Genomic DNA, 13,946 nt, shown 5'->3' with positions numbered 1-13,946 from the left:
TAAGGCTTCGATAGTAACTCAAACCTGTTAATTAATCAATTAATTAGCTACAAACAAGCCTGTAAACTGGCTGAAAAAAAAATCATTATGTGGATGGCGAACATGACTGCGGAAGAGAGGAAATTTTCTAGGTGATTCTCTGCTAATCAACATTTAGAAAGGCATTGTATTATGGAGCATCTGTTGCTACTTCTTTGTAATCTCCGAAAATGCCCTCAAACGCAAGGCCTGTGGCTCTCCATGTGTGAATCCAACATCTGGAGCACTCTGAATCTTAGTCCATCTCTTGCAAGACTAGAAAATATTGGCTTTATATTGCCAAGGCTTTACTAAAGATTGCTGTTGGGTTCCTACAAGTCATTTCTATTCATTGTTATTGAATTAAGAAATACACATTGACAATAGACTTATACATGGACAAATATAAGCGCATTAAACACATAAAATACATTAAACATGACACACTGATCTTCCATTCTTTTCATTTCCATCTGATATTTGTTAATAAAATAAACATAGCTCCCCAAAAGCAGTAAGATATTATTATCTTATACCACATAATTTCAATTGAACAAAGATTTACCAGTCTTCCCATAATAAGTATTTTGGTGTTATTGCACTATTTACTACATGCTAAAAATCCAATATTGTTCAATCCAGACCTATAATCCAACTTTGTCCCCATTTGTTTTCTAGATAACCAATCAAAGGTTTCCAGTCCTTCCTGAAATTTTCGAGGGGTCTTTTCTTTAAGATCTTGAGTTAATTTATCAATTCCCATTAAATCGTATCCTTTCCATAACCAAACATTTATATCCGGTATTGCTTTTTCTTTCCATTTGGTTGCATATGACATTCTAGCAGCAATGGTCATATAAAATATTAATCTACCATACTTGTTTTCTATAAAATCCTCTTGATTTATACTTAATAAATATCTTTTTGCATCTTTGTTTAACCTTATTTTAAAATATCTTTTCTCATTATTAGGTGAATTTCATTCCAATATTTCCCCCCCAAGTCATTTCTGATTTATGGCAACCCAAGGCCAAAACCTATCATGGGGATTTCTAGGCCATGTTTGTTCAGAGGGCATTTGCCTTTGCCTTCTTCTGAGGCTGAGAGGTTGTAATTTACACCTAGTAGGTTTCCATGCTGAGCGCTGGATTCGAATCCTGGTCTCCTAGTGTTCTAGTTCAACGCTCCAACATCACATGCATTTCATACTAACATACAGAGATGCATTTTATACTAACACAAATGCGAATTGACTGCAAATTTGCAGTGGAAAAGGATTCATAAATTCGACGTATTTCCGAATGCAGCTATTCCTGGGATGACTTGTGATTGCATTCGGATTGCCTTTGGATTGCCTCTGATGCTGTTTGATATCCTCTTGCGAAATTACGTGAAACGCCATGGATGACCCCAGATTGACGTTCACTTAACCTTCCAATTTTCCCCCTGTGATAAAGTCCATTGGCTCTCTTCTCCTTGCCCCAAGAAATTGGTAATACCAAGCCCAGAACAACAAGAGACTCAAGTTATCTTATCAAGATACCACTGATGCGCTCTTCATCAATCCATGCTTTAGACATGTGTAAACCCAATGGGCTCTGGACTGAGTAAACTAAGTTGGTGGAGAAGGCAAGGCTTGGTTGCAAAATGTAGCCGTCCTCATAAAATGCTGGTACATTAGACGACGTGACTGTGTCCGTTTGGCAACACACAACTCCGGCAAATGCTTATGCTGATTCCTATACTGACTCTCAGAGGTGAGTTACAGGTAAAAAAGCAGACCTAAGGGGTATCTGCACTGAAGAGTTAAAGCAGTTTGATCCCACTTTAACGGCCACGGCACCATCCTGTGGAATCCTGGGATGGTAGGTTGGTGAGGTATTGCGCCTGGTCTCCCGCCATATTACAAATCCAAAGACACCAGTTGAAGTGGTGTCAAACTGCTTTAATTCTGCAGCGTTCATACTACTGGATCAACACTGGAAGTACAGTCCTTGCAGATAAAAAATGAAGTCATCTGGCCAAGAAAATCCCATGATAGGTTCGCTTTAGGGCCACCATAATTTGGAAATGACTTGAAGGCACACAACAAACAACAACAACCCAGTGGTGCGCAAGATGGTCAACTTTTCTGCCACTGCAAGCAAAATGTGAACAAACCCATGCACAACTATGCTTTCAGTGGCATAGCTCCACATTTAACGAAGCTATACATCTCTTTAGTGTTTTGAGCTCCAGTGAACTAGTCCAATCCAGGAGAACCATCCTTGAACAACCATCCCTTCTCTCCCATGAGAGCATCAGTCTGGGGCTCACCAAAACTGCTCCCCCCACAACAAACTCTCCCCCAGCATCCCCTGCCATCAAAGCTCCTCCCATCACAACAAACCCCCAGGATGCATCTGGGGGGGGGTCGCCAAAGCTCCTCCTGCCAGCACAATTTTCCCTTTCATCTATTGCCATCTAAGCTCCTTCCATTACAGGAAACCCCCCCAAGGAGGACAAGGAACCTCCCAGCATGCATCAGGGGCAACCAAAGCTCTTCCCATCACCACAAATTCCCCAGCACTACCAGTTTCCCAGGATGCACCTGGGGCCACCAAAGCTCCTTTCACCACCACAAATTTCCCAGGATGCACCTGGGGGGTATCAAAACTCCCCCACCACTACCAGTTTCCCAGGATGCACCTGGGGCCACCAAAGCTCCTTCCACCACCACAAATTTCCCAGGATGCACCTGGGGGTACCAAAACTCCCCCACTACCAATTTCCCAGGATGCACCTGGGGGCACCAAAACTCCTCCCACCACCAGAAATCCCCCAGCATGCACCTGTAGACCCCCCCAAACCCCTCCTTCCCTTCTAAAGTCCCCCCAGGAGCCCCTTCTCAGGTGGAAGACTAGAAAGCCCTGGAGAGAGGAAGAGGAGGAGGAGGAAGAAGAAGGAAAAGAGGAGCAGGGAAGGGAGGGAAGAGGAGGGCTGGAGGCACCTCCTCCTCCTCCTCAAGCAGAGGCCACTTTCCCTGGACTTTTCTGCCCCAGGGACCCCCCCCCCAAGTCTCCTCTTTCTGCCCCTTTTGCCCCCCCCCCGAAAGGCCTCTGGGGCTGAAGGCCAGGAGGAGAAGGAGAGGAGGAAGAGAAGGTGGGAGTGGAAGGGGAAGAGAGGGAGGAAGAAGGGAAGGTGGAGGAGGAGGAGGAAGAGGAGGAAAAAGGAGGGAGGCAGAGAAGGGGATAGTGCAAGAGGAAAAGGAGGAAGGAGAGGAGGAAAAGGGGGTGGTGGGGAAGAGGAAGAAGAGGAGGAAGAGGGGGAAGGGGAGGAAAAGAAGGTGGTGGAAGAGGAAGAGGAGGAAGAGGAAGAAGAGGGGAGGAAGGGGAGGAGGGAAAAGAGGAAGAGAGAGAGAGGGAGGGAGGGAGGAAGAAGAGGAGGAGGAGGAGGAAAAGGAGGAAGTGGTGATGGTGGAAGAGGGAGGAAGAGGAGGAGGAGGGGGGGATGGAGAGAGCCCCCTTCTTCCTCCCTTCTCCCAGGACCCGGGGAGCCCAGGGCCAGGCGCCCTTCTCTCTCTGTCTCTCTTCCCGGCTCCTTACCTCGTAGAGGTCCCCTGAAGCCATGCTGGGGCTCCCTCCGGGGCGCCCTCCGCTCTCAGGGCCAGGTCCCCCCTTTCCTCTCTCTCTCTCTTAAGGGAAGGAAGGGAGGGAAGGAGCCCAGGGGCTGCTCTGCTGCTGCTGCTGCTGCTGCTGCTGCCTGGGCAGAATCTGACAGGCTCCGGGGCTGGCGCTGTGCGCAGAATCCGAGAGAGAGATTGAGAGAGAGAGGGAGGCTGGAGCAGAGGGATGTGTGTCTCTCTCTCTCTCTCTCTCTGTGTTTGTGGGGTGTGTTTAATTGTGGGGTGTGTGTCTGGCTTTAGGACCCTCCCACCCTCCGCCCCCCAAGCAGACCATACTGGGGGGGGGGAGGAAAGGAGGAAGGAACGAGAAGCAAGGTTGACCCCTCCCTCCATATCCCAGTAAGCCCAGCAAGCCCAGTCCCACTAAGGACACACAAACTGGTGGAGGGCATCCCTAGGACCATAGGACCCTAGGCTTGCAAGAAAGGACCCCCCCTCCCCACAAGGGCCACCCACTCCAACCCCAGGACTCTTGGCACTCCAACCATTGGGCATTCCTGCATGGCAGAAGGATGGAGTGCAGGGCCCATTGGGCCTCCTTCTTTGGAGGTCTTTAAACAGAGGCTGGAGGGCCATCTCTTGGGGATGCTTTGATGGTGAGTTCCTGCATGGCAGATTGGGCTTGGACTGGATGGCCCTTTTTGGGGTCTCTTCCAACTCTAGGATTCCATGGCCATGCAGGAATGCCCAGCTGTAAGACTTCTGACACCCCGGCAATTGGGCATTCCTGCATGGCACAGGGTTGGAGTGGATGCCCCCCCCCCCCAGCCTCCATCTAAAGACCTCCTAAGAAGGAGACTTCACTGACTATGAGGGAGTGTGTTCCACTGTGGAAAAGCTCTCAATGTCAAGAAGTTCTTCCTAAAGTTGAGGTGGAATCTCTTTCCCTGAACCTTGCATCCATTGCTCCAGGGCCTGTTCTCTGGAGCAGCAGAAAACAAGCTTGCTCCAATTGATATGGTGTCCCTTCAGAGATTTAAAGAGGGCTCTCATGGAATCTGAGAATGATAGAGTTGGAAGAGACCCCAAGGGCCATCCAGGCCAACCCCATTCTGCCATGCAGGAACTCACCATCAAAGCTCCCCTGACAGATGCCCATCCAGCCTCTGGTTAAAGACCTCCAAAGATGGAGACTCCAAGAGAATGTGTTCCACTATCAAACAGCTCTTAGTGTCAGGAAGTTCTTCCTAAGGTTGTAGTGGGATCTCTTTCCCTTTACCTTGAATCCATTGCTCTGGGGCCTAATCTCTGGAGCAGCAGAAAACAAGCTTGCTCCCATGGATATGGCATCCCTTCAGATATTTAAAGAGGGCTCTCACAGAATCACAGAATGATAGTCGGAGACCCCAAGGGCCATCCAGTCCAACCTCCTGCCATGCAGAAATACACAATCAAAGCACCCCCAACAGATAGCCATCCAGGCTCTGTTTAAAGGCCTCCAAAGGAGACTCCATTAAAGGGAATGTCTTCCACTGTCAAACAGCTCTTACTGCCATGAAGTTCTTCCTAATGTTTAGGTGGAATCTCTTCTCATGTAGCTTGCATCCATTGTTCTGGGTCCTATTCTCTGGAGCAGCAGAAAACAAGTTCAACATGTTCAAAGATTTAAACAGGGTTATCATGTCACCTCTTAACTATCCCTTCTCCAGGCTAAACATACCCATCTTCTTAAGTCTCTCCTCATAAAGCTTCATGGTTTCCAGACCTTCCACCATTTTGGTCACCCTCCTCTGGACATGCTCCACTTCTCAACATCCTTTTTGAATCGTGGCGCCCAGCACAGGATGGAGCAAGCTTGTTTTCTGCTGCTCCAGAGACATGGAGTAATGGGTTCCAACTGCGGGGAATGAGATTCCGCCTCAGCAATAGGAAGAACTTCCTGATAGTAAGAGCTGTTTGACAGTGGAAGATGCTCCCTCATAGAATGATGGAAGTGATTTCCATGTTAAGTTGTATGTTGTTCTCTTGTTGAATGGCAAGGTCTCAGGGTATCTATTTAATTCATGATCCACTGACCTTGGCTGGTTTTCATTTGCACTTGCTGGGTCTTGATTTTGGTGTTTTTCAGGACTGGTAGCCAAACTTTGTTTACTTTAAGGGTTTTGTGTTTCCGGTTGAAGTTGTTCAGGTGTTTATAGATTTCAATGGCTTCCCTGTGCATTCTGACCTGATCGTTGTTGGCCTATTTGACTTCTTTGGTTGCATATGCTTCCTGATCTCAAAACTTGATGGGACTTTACTTAGTAACATCTTTCCTTGGCCTTTAATGGAAGTATAGGAAGCTGGTGGTTGTCAGAGAGATGGCCATATGAAATCTTCATTCATATACATTCCTTGGGCACCTCTACAATCCAAGATAATAATAATAATAATAATAATAATAATAATTTATGGTATTTATATCGCACCCTTCAGCCCTAATAATGTCTCCAAAATGTTCTTTTCCTTTGAGCATTCCCCTGTCCCAAAGCAATCTTCTCTTTTAATTTGTTGCCTGTTTTATTGAACTCTTTCCTGTATTGTTATGTATTATTTATATGTATCATGCTATTATTTCTTAGATCGTACGCCACGGGCAGGTTTATTCTTATCTATTTTATTAATCGTATGTATATTGCTGTGCAAATCTACAGCGCTATATACATAAAGCATAATAATAATAATATCAAAGTGTAAGAAAAAGGTTTGAAAAATGCACTAGACTTTTCAACACTGTTAGGAGGAGCTGAGCTTGGAAGGGTGAATCTGACAGTTTCGCTTTCTCTTACATCTGGTTTTTGAAAAGCCCCTTTCATCAAATTCACGAAGAAATGTGCACATTTGAACTGTTTGAATAAATATAAATACATAAACCAACCCAATTTATTTTTTAACCCAGCCCTAAAAATACTAATATAAAACAGCAGATGGTAGTGCTTTCTTAAAAGAGGCATTCCCACTTTTCCTTCCCAAAGGAGGACATGCTTCTGTTGTATCAATGACTGTTATAAAACTCATCAAAAATGGAGACTGTGTGATTCCACTTCAGAACGATCGCTTCTCCCTCTCTATGTAAATATGTTGTATTAATATTTTGATAGGCTGTTTTTCCACTGAATAGTGTTGCCAGGTTTTCAACACAGAAAGAAGGGACAGTTGAAATTCATAACACAAGGGGCTGAGATCTATCTATCTATCTATCTATCTATCTATCTATCTATCTATCTATCTCCATCCAGTGATAGCTGTGTTGGCCATAGAGCGAAATAATGGAGTTTCAGTTCTATTTCTTGGACTTGGACTTTCTTGAACAGAGAAGTGGCATTTACCTCCATGGCTATTCTCCATATCATCTTAACGGAGATCAAGAATAACAAAATCTTGACAAAATGTAGGCCTCGGTCTCTAACATCATCATTTATTTTTTACTTTCTCCTATATGATTTTCACAACTTCGCCTAATGAAGAAGCCACACTGGGTGCATCTGCACAGCAGAAATAATCCAGTTTGAGACCACGTTAATAACAGCTCAGCGCTATGGGATTCTGGAAACCTAATATTTTCATTTGGTATTTAGGTAGAACACAAATTTGTTAACCGCTACACAAGCTTTCAAAGCTCCTCTTCAACCATGTACACTTCAACAGCAAAAATGTGACCTCTGTCCCCCATGTGCAGCTTTTCTGCCTTGTGATCTTATATCATCCATCCATCCATCCAGATGTAGAAATTTCTGGTGCCCCTTTCAACATGCTGTCAGAACAAGGATAGTCCTACTATTAGGATGAATGAGGCAACTGTGTACTTGGGCAACAATAGTAATGACTTCCCGGCTGTTTCTTCTGAACAAAGGATGAGTAAAGACAGCAACGAGAAGCCTCTCTTCAAATTTTTCACCTATAGTCATTGCCAAAAAATAAAGTTTTTCATGATTAATTTCAGGACTTTGCATGTCATGAAGAACCTATTTCATATTTTGTCATTTCAGGATGGAAAACCATGTGCGATACAGCTAACAGCAGAAACCCAAGTTGTGAAAGTAATATAGGGAAGAATGACAGTTCAATGATAAAGTATGTGTCTTGCATGACTCAAAGTTCACTTCCCTGGATACCTATTTGCAGAGCCTTAGAAAGCCGAGCCAAAAAGTGTCTCTACCTGACATCTTGGAAAGGTGTTGCTAACCAGAGTTGTCTGCATTGGTTTAGATTCAGGTGGGAACATTTTTGTTTAAATAGGGCTTTTAAAATGAGGATGAAGGCCACATGATCTAATTCCAAGGGGCACACTTATTAATTTGATTGATTGACTGATTGATTGATTTCAATCCTACCTTCTTCCCAAAATGGGACCTAAAGTTGTCAGCCTTGTGTTTTTTTAAAACTGAATGTTGTTAAAATACAGTACTAATCCACAAAAAGGAAATCAAAACAATACAAAGAAACAGTAAAAGATATAACATTATACAGATAGCAGAAATAACTTAACCTAATACTGTAAGCCGCCTTGATCTGCGGAAAGGCGGGGTATAAATAAATATTTTATTATTTATTATTATTTATTAGTAACTTCCTTCTCCTTTAATGTTGTTGTTTAATGTTCTTCGTCCTTCTATTCATCCCTATAAAACTATTCCTATACTATCCTCTTATTCCCGTTTCCCGTCTTTTCTGTTTCAGTCTGATAAACTGTCATAGCCATGGATCCCTATGAGTATTCCTTATTTCCTTCCATCTTGCTTCTTAATCTAATTATAACTAAGTCTAACAGTAACAATATTCTCTCTACAGTTTTATTCTTTAAAACGTGATACTGCTGGGTTCCCCCATTTCCTTTCCCATAGCACATTCCCATCCATCTCTATGTTGTTTCAGTATTTTATCACTGAGGAGGGATGTGAACTTATCCATTTCTGATACATCTAATAATCTTATAACTATTAACGTCGGCACATCATTGTTCCTCCAATTCCTGGCATAGCTGCTCAGCCATTTATAACAACTTCCTAATCCATCTAACATATTTAATAAGTATATTTCCGGCGTTAATGGAAAGTTAATCCTCAGCATCTCTGTTATTTTTGTATGAACGTTTCTCCAAAGTTTCTTTACTTTAGCTCATTGCCATCACATATGAATAGAGGTACCATCGCCATCACTGCATTTCCAGCACTTATTTTGAGCATTTTTCATAGATCTTGGCAAGTTTAACTGGTGTTAAGTACTATCTAAAGAACATTTTATAGTAATTCTCTTTCGGGCCCTTGCTTTTGGTGAATTTTAAGTTTTCATTGCAGGTTTTGAACCATTGCTCTAGTAATATTGCATGACTACAGTTTTGCACTCACTTGATGAGATTATATTCCACTGTCTCTTACTCCATTTCTAGATTCTATTGCAAATCTTTCCGATTATCCATATGCTTCCTGCTTGAAGCAAAGAGTCTAATTCTGTTTTAATTTCTCTTTACCTTCTAGTATAATATCTTTCTTATGTTTTTCCATCAGTTACCAGTGCAGAAACCAGGGACATGGAATGCCTTTTCGATTTAATTCTTCCTTTGTTTTCATCTGACAACCCTCTCCATTTTTCCGCAGAAGATCGCCATGGTTCACCACTATGGGATTTGTAGTTTTGTGACATATTTGGCCTCCCCTGCCAGAGAGCTCTGGTGCCACAACAAATACCAAATCCCAGGATTCCATAGCATTGAGCCATGGAAGTTAAAGTGGTGACAAATGGCTTTATGTCTGCAGTGTGCCACCAGACTCATGGAACTGATTTTTGAAGCAACACATAGGTAAATTCCATTGAGAGAATTTAGGCCATTCAAAGGAAAGGGGGTTTGGACATGTTGTATGTGCATCTGTTTTAGACGCAGAAGAGGCCTTTTTTTAGCAACAGGAAGTAAGATGTTGTTTCCGCTTCATTTCCTGTTTTTTTAAAGGCATCTCCTGAGCCCGAAATATGGACGGGAAAGGCCTTGCAAAATCCCAGGGGGCAAAAATCTTGGCCTCTTCCTCCACATCAACAACAACAAAAACTACTAAACCTAGCATTCTACAAGACGTAGCCATGACAGTTAAAACGGTATGAAACTGAAACCAGAAACCAGAAGGCTTCATTGATAAAAACTAACCAGCAATGGAAAACATTAAAACATTTCCTTACTAGAATAACTAGCTTCAGCACCTTGGACATTGTGGAGATTGAGGGGGTACATTGGGTACCCCTAAATTTGACAAGAGGTAGACTGGCACCTGGTAGATCTGGTACCTCTGAGTTTGGCAGAAGGTAGATCAGTTCCTCCAGAATCCCAAAATTGCTTTTCTTTAGTTTTTTGTGGGTTTTGCAGGCTATGTGGCCATGTTCTAGAAGAGTTTATTCCTGACGTTTCGCTAACATCTGTGGCTTTGGCATCTTCTGTGGCTGGCATTCTCTTCTAGAACATGTATTTTTAACTTTGTTAGTCACCCTGATTGTTCTCAGAGGGGCGGGATACAAATAATAATAATAATAATAATAATTATTATTATTATTATTATTATTATGGCCCCACATAGCCCGCAAAACCCACAAAAAACTATGGATGCCGGCCATGAAAGCCTCCGACTTCACATTGCTTTTTGTTGCTTCCAAACCTGAAACCACTAATGAACCCAAGAGAAGCCATCTTGCAGAGCCCTATGAGCTGGTAAACAACCTTGAACAGTGTTGCTGGCAAGGATTCAGTTGCAGCCTCAAGACTGCTGAAGTCTGCAGTTCTCAGTATAAAACATATCTCTTTTTGCAACATTTGAGTAACATGGGCTGACTAAGGGGAAGTGAATTGAATGCTCGATTGTTGATTGTTAAAAATTAACACTTAGGAGACCCATATGCTGGATGAAGTCACGAGAAACCTTGTAATGCACATGTGAATCTTTAGTCATCTGTAACGTCACTGTGCAAGCTTATAAATTCTGGAATCATGTCAATAAATGGGTCCTTCTTTGCTCCTAGTACAGACTGCTGGGCTATTCTGGAGGGGATCACTTTGGCCAAAGGTATTTAACTTTCCACGCAGATTCAGGATCAGACCTATAGTCCGATATGCTCCAGATGGTTGCAGTAAGAACCCATAGCTCAGTTCTTCCCCTACCTTTATTATTTATTTATTTATTAAAATATTTATTTGTTGTTAACTGCAGTCAAGAGGTCCTTGGCTTATGGTGACCCCATGGATAAGAGACCTCCAAGTCACTCTATGATCAACAAACCTGCTCAGGTCTTGCAGACTAAGGGCCATGTCTTTCTTGATTGAATCCATCCACCTTCCTATTTTCCCATTGCTCTTCACTTTATCACTTTACCAAGCATTATTGTTTTTTCCAGCGAGTCCTGTCTTCTCATAATATGGCAAAGCTACGACAGTCTCAGTTTAGTCACCTTGGCTTCCAGTTCAGGCTTAATTTGCTCTAGGACCCATTTATTAGTCTTTTTAGTGGATCCAAGTATCTGCAGAATGCTTCTCCGGCACCACATTTCCACAGTGTAGACAGGTATCAGTATTATCCAAAAAGTGCTGGTCCATGTTGAACATTGCTTGCATAATCAAACATCCTTTCTGGTCTGCATGTTCTCAAGCTTTCTTTTCATTTGGTTGGTATATTGGCTTCCCTCCTTCTTGTTACCCAAAGAACAGATACCCAACAGCTTTCAGTGATACATCAAATGTTGGGGGAATAAGCTTTGTGAGAAGTGTGGGTAACCTTTGGACCATGGGCACCAATATATACCAGTACTAACTGGGAGGACTCCAAGTTTTGAGTAAATTAAGAATATTGTATTTATTTAGAAAAAATATGCAGGGTGCAATATCCCACACACAAGATAACAATTCACAGAGCTAACCAAAATGGAAATATGGAAAGGGGATAGTGATGTTTTAGGACAGTGACGGTGAACCTTTTAGAGGCCGAGTGCCCAAACTGCAACCCAAAACCCACTTATTCATTGCAAAGTGCCATGTCCCTCTGGCTTTCTAGTAACAAACTCTGTGCTGGGGTGATGGCACATGTGCCCACAGAGAGGGTTCTGAGTGCCACCTCTGGCACGCGTGCCATAGGTTCGCCATCACTGTTTTAGGAGTTGCAGTAGGGTTTGATGAAAAGACCGTGGCAACAATCCTTTTTTTTCTAGTAATGTGACCTAGTCTTTCTAAAAGGTCATTGATATCCCCAAAACATGGTATCTCCAGATATGAGATATAAAATATGAGGACCCCAAAATACAGTGCGGGGTACACAGGTGTGCTTAAACCTCCTTCCTTCCTTCTTTCTTACAGGAATAATAGAGTGGTGTGTTGATGGCAGATTTGTAACAAAGCAGAAAGGAATATTATATTAACAGATTTGCAAATGGGGGATGGTTTATCATTTAAAAGTATATACAGTTTTAAAATGTTCAGTGCCACGTACATATACACAGTTGAAACAGAAACAACTTTGGTTTAGTCAACATGGAGGTCTTTGACTTCTCTTGTGGTTTCTGAGCATTCTCAATAGCAGCGCAGGAAGTCACATAATGACTACATTGCATTTTCTGGGGTGAGATGTGCTTGCATCTCCTTTGGCTTAACAGCTCCTCTAACATTAATGTCATCTATTAATTTGGGTAGTGAGAAAACGAACCCTTATGAAAAGCGCAGCCCTAGTGAAACTAGCTGGCAAAACGTCAGTCACGTCCTTCCGCCATGAAACGAATGGTTTGAGTTGCGGCATATGCGGTGAAATTTGACAACAATGGGAAAGGAAGCTAAGACTAGTACTGAATATTGAAATTGATGCACAGTCAAGGGCAACCAAACATGGTTTTGACTGTATTTTTTGTGGGTTTTTTCAGACTATGTGGCCATGTTCTAGAAGAGGTTATTCCTAACATTTCACTGGCATCTTCGGAGAACCTTCTCTGAAGATGCCAGCCACACCTGCCAGCAAAACATCAGGGATAAACTCTTCTAGAACATGGACACATAGCCCAAAAAACCCACAAAAAAACTATGGATGCTGGCCAACTGTGACATTTTAAAAGCATCTTAAGAAATGGGGTGACAGAGGATCAACATTTAGACATTTAGAAAGTAAGGTTTCCCAAAGCCAGAAAATTGCCCCTTGGCATTTGCTATGGTAGCTCACCCTTGGGTTACTGAATGCTAGTCAAATACTTGACCCGAATAATAATGCTTTGTAGCATTTGCAAAACAAACAGCTATGTTTTGCTGTGCATAATCCATCCATCTTGCGTTCCAGCAATGCAAGACAACCTCCTTTTCTCCAGCCCTCCCATAAACAACAAAAGTTTATAGTTCACGGCTCTAAGAAAACATTGGCTTGCCTATATTTTAAGGTAATTTTCAATGAGTAATCCACTCTTCGCAGTCAACTCTCATTCTGAAAGTGCACCATTCATGTGGCTTTCATTTCAGCATTTCATGCATCCTCAGGAGGAATGTCATAAGAAATCCTGCCAAGTATTGTAACGGGGAGCTACAAATATTTATGGTTTATGGATTAGAAATGGGAAAGTGCAATTTTTAAAATGAGAAGTTAGGTGCAACGATCCATCAGGTGTTGTTAGGACGCTTTTATGGGGTTTAGCAAGAATCAACCCGCAAGGTACTCAAAATGTCGGTTGCATCTGCGCTGCAGGAATAATGCACTTGGACACGCTTCGGGAACCTGAAATCCAGCAACAGCTTGAAGACCAGAGATAGAGAATTACTGCTTTGGATGACCTGTTCCTAGGTCATTTAGGGCTTTAAAGATCAACAATAATACTTAGGACAGAGGATAGAAACAAATTAATAACTGAAGTACCTGAACTAGATTTCAGAGGGGGATTTATAGAGGCAACAGCAATGGAAAGTCTCCATCCATCTGTGCTGATTTGTCAGAAAATGCAGTGCAAGAAGGAGCTAAATAAAGAGAATGACTTGACAGCCAAGAAACTGCTTTCTTGTCTAGGGCACCAAGGTATATCTTGCAAAATGCTTGCAAAGTGCAGTCAAGATGTAACTGATTGATTTGCGCATGCAAATGGATGCATGTGCTTGGCCATATATATGTGTGGCCAAGCAACTTCAGAGTGTGGTCAAGATGGCAAAATGAATATGGATATTCTTACAGCAATTGTAAGAGATAAATCAGTAAATAACAACCAAGATGATTGAAAATGTCTGAGAGTATTTGGAGAGAAAAGAGGTTGGAATTTAAACTAAGTCTATAAAAGAAAATTTTTGGAGATT

General features: G+C 42.6%; 1 protein-coding gene across 1 annotated transcript in view; it reads right to left on the bottom strand.

Annotated features, from left to right (window-relative positions):
- CDYL2 (chromodomain Y like 2) overlaps positions 1-3,750 on the bottom strand; it is a 38,015-nt gene extending 34,265 nt beyond the window's left edge. The window contains exon 1 of the mRNA XM_089540002.1: positions 3,603-3,750. Coding sequence (XP_089396128.1) covers positions 3,603-3,626 — 24 coding nt within the window. The 5' untranslated portion in view covers positions 3,627-3,750. The remainder of the gene's footprint in view (positions 1-3,602) is intronic.
- Positions 3,751-13,946: the final 10,196 nt, after the last annotated feature.

This window comes from Sceloporus occidentalis, unplaced genomic scaffold, assembly GCF_023333645.1.
Source record: "Sceloporus occidentalis isolate IW3139 unplaced genomic scaffold, rSceOcc1.0.p SCAF_10, whole genome shotgun sequence".
In the NCBI taxonomy this organism is placed as follows: Eukaryota; Metazoa; Chordata; class Lepidosauria; order Squamata; family Phrynosomatidae; genus Sceloporus; species Sceloporus occidentalis.
This window is presented reverse-complemented; position numbering and strand designations above follow the sequence as displayed.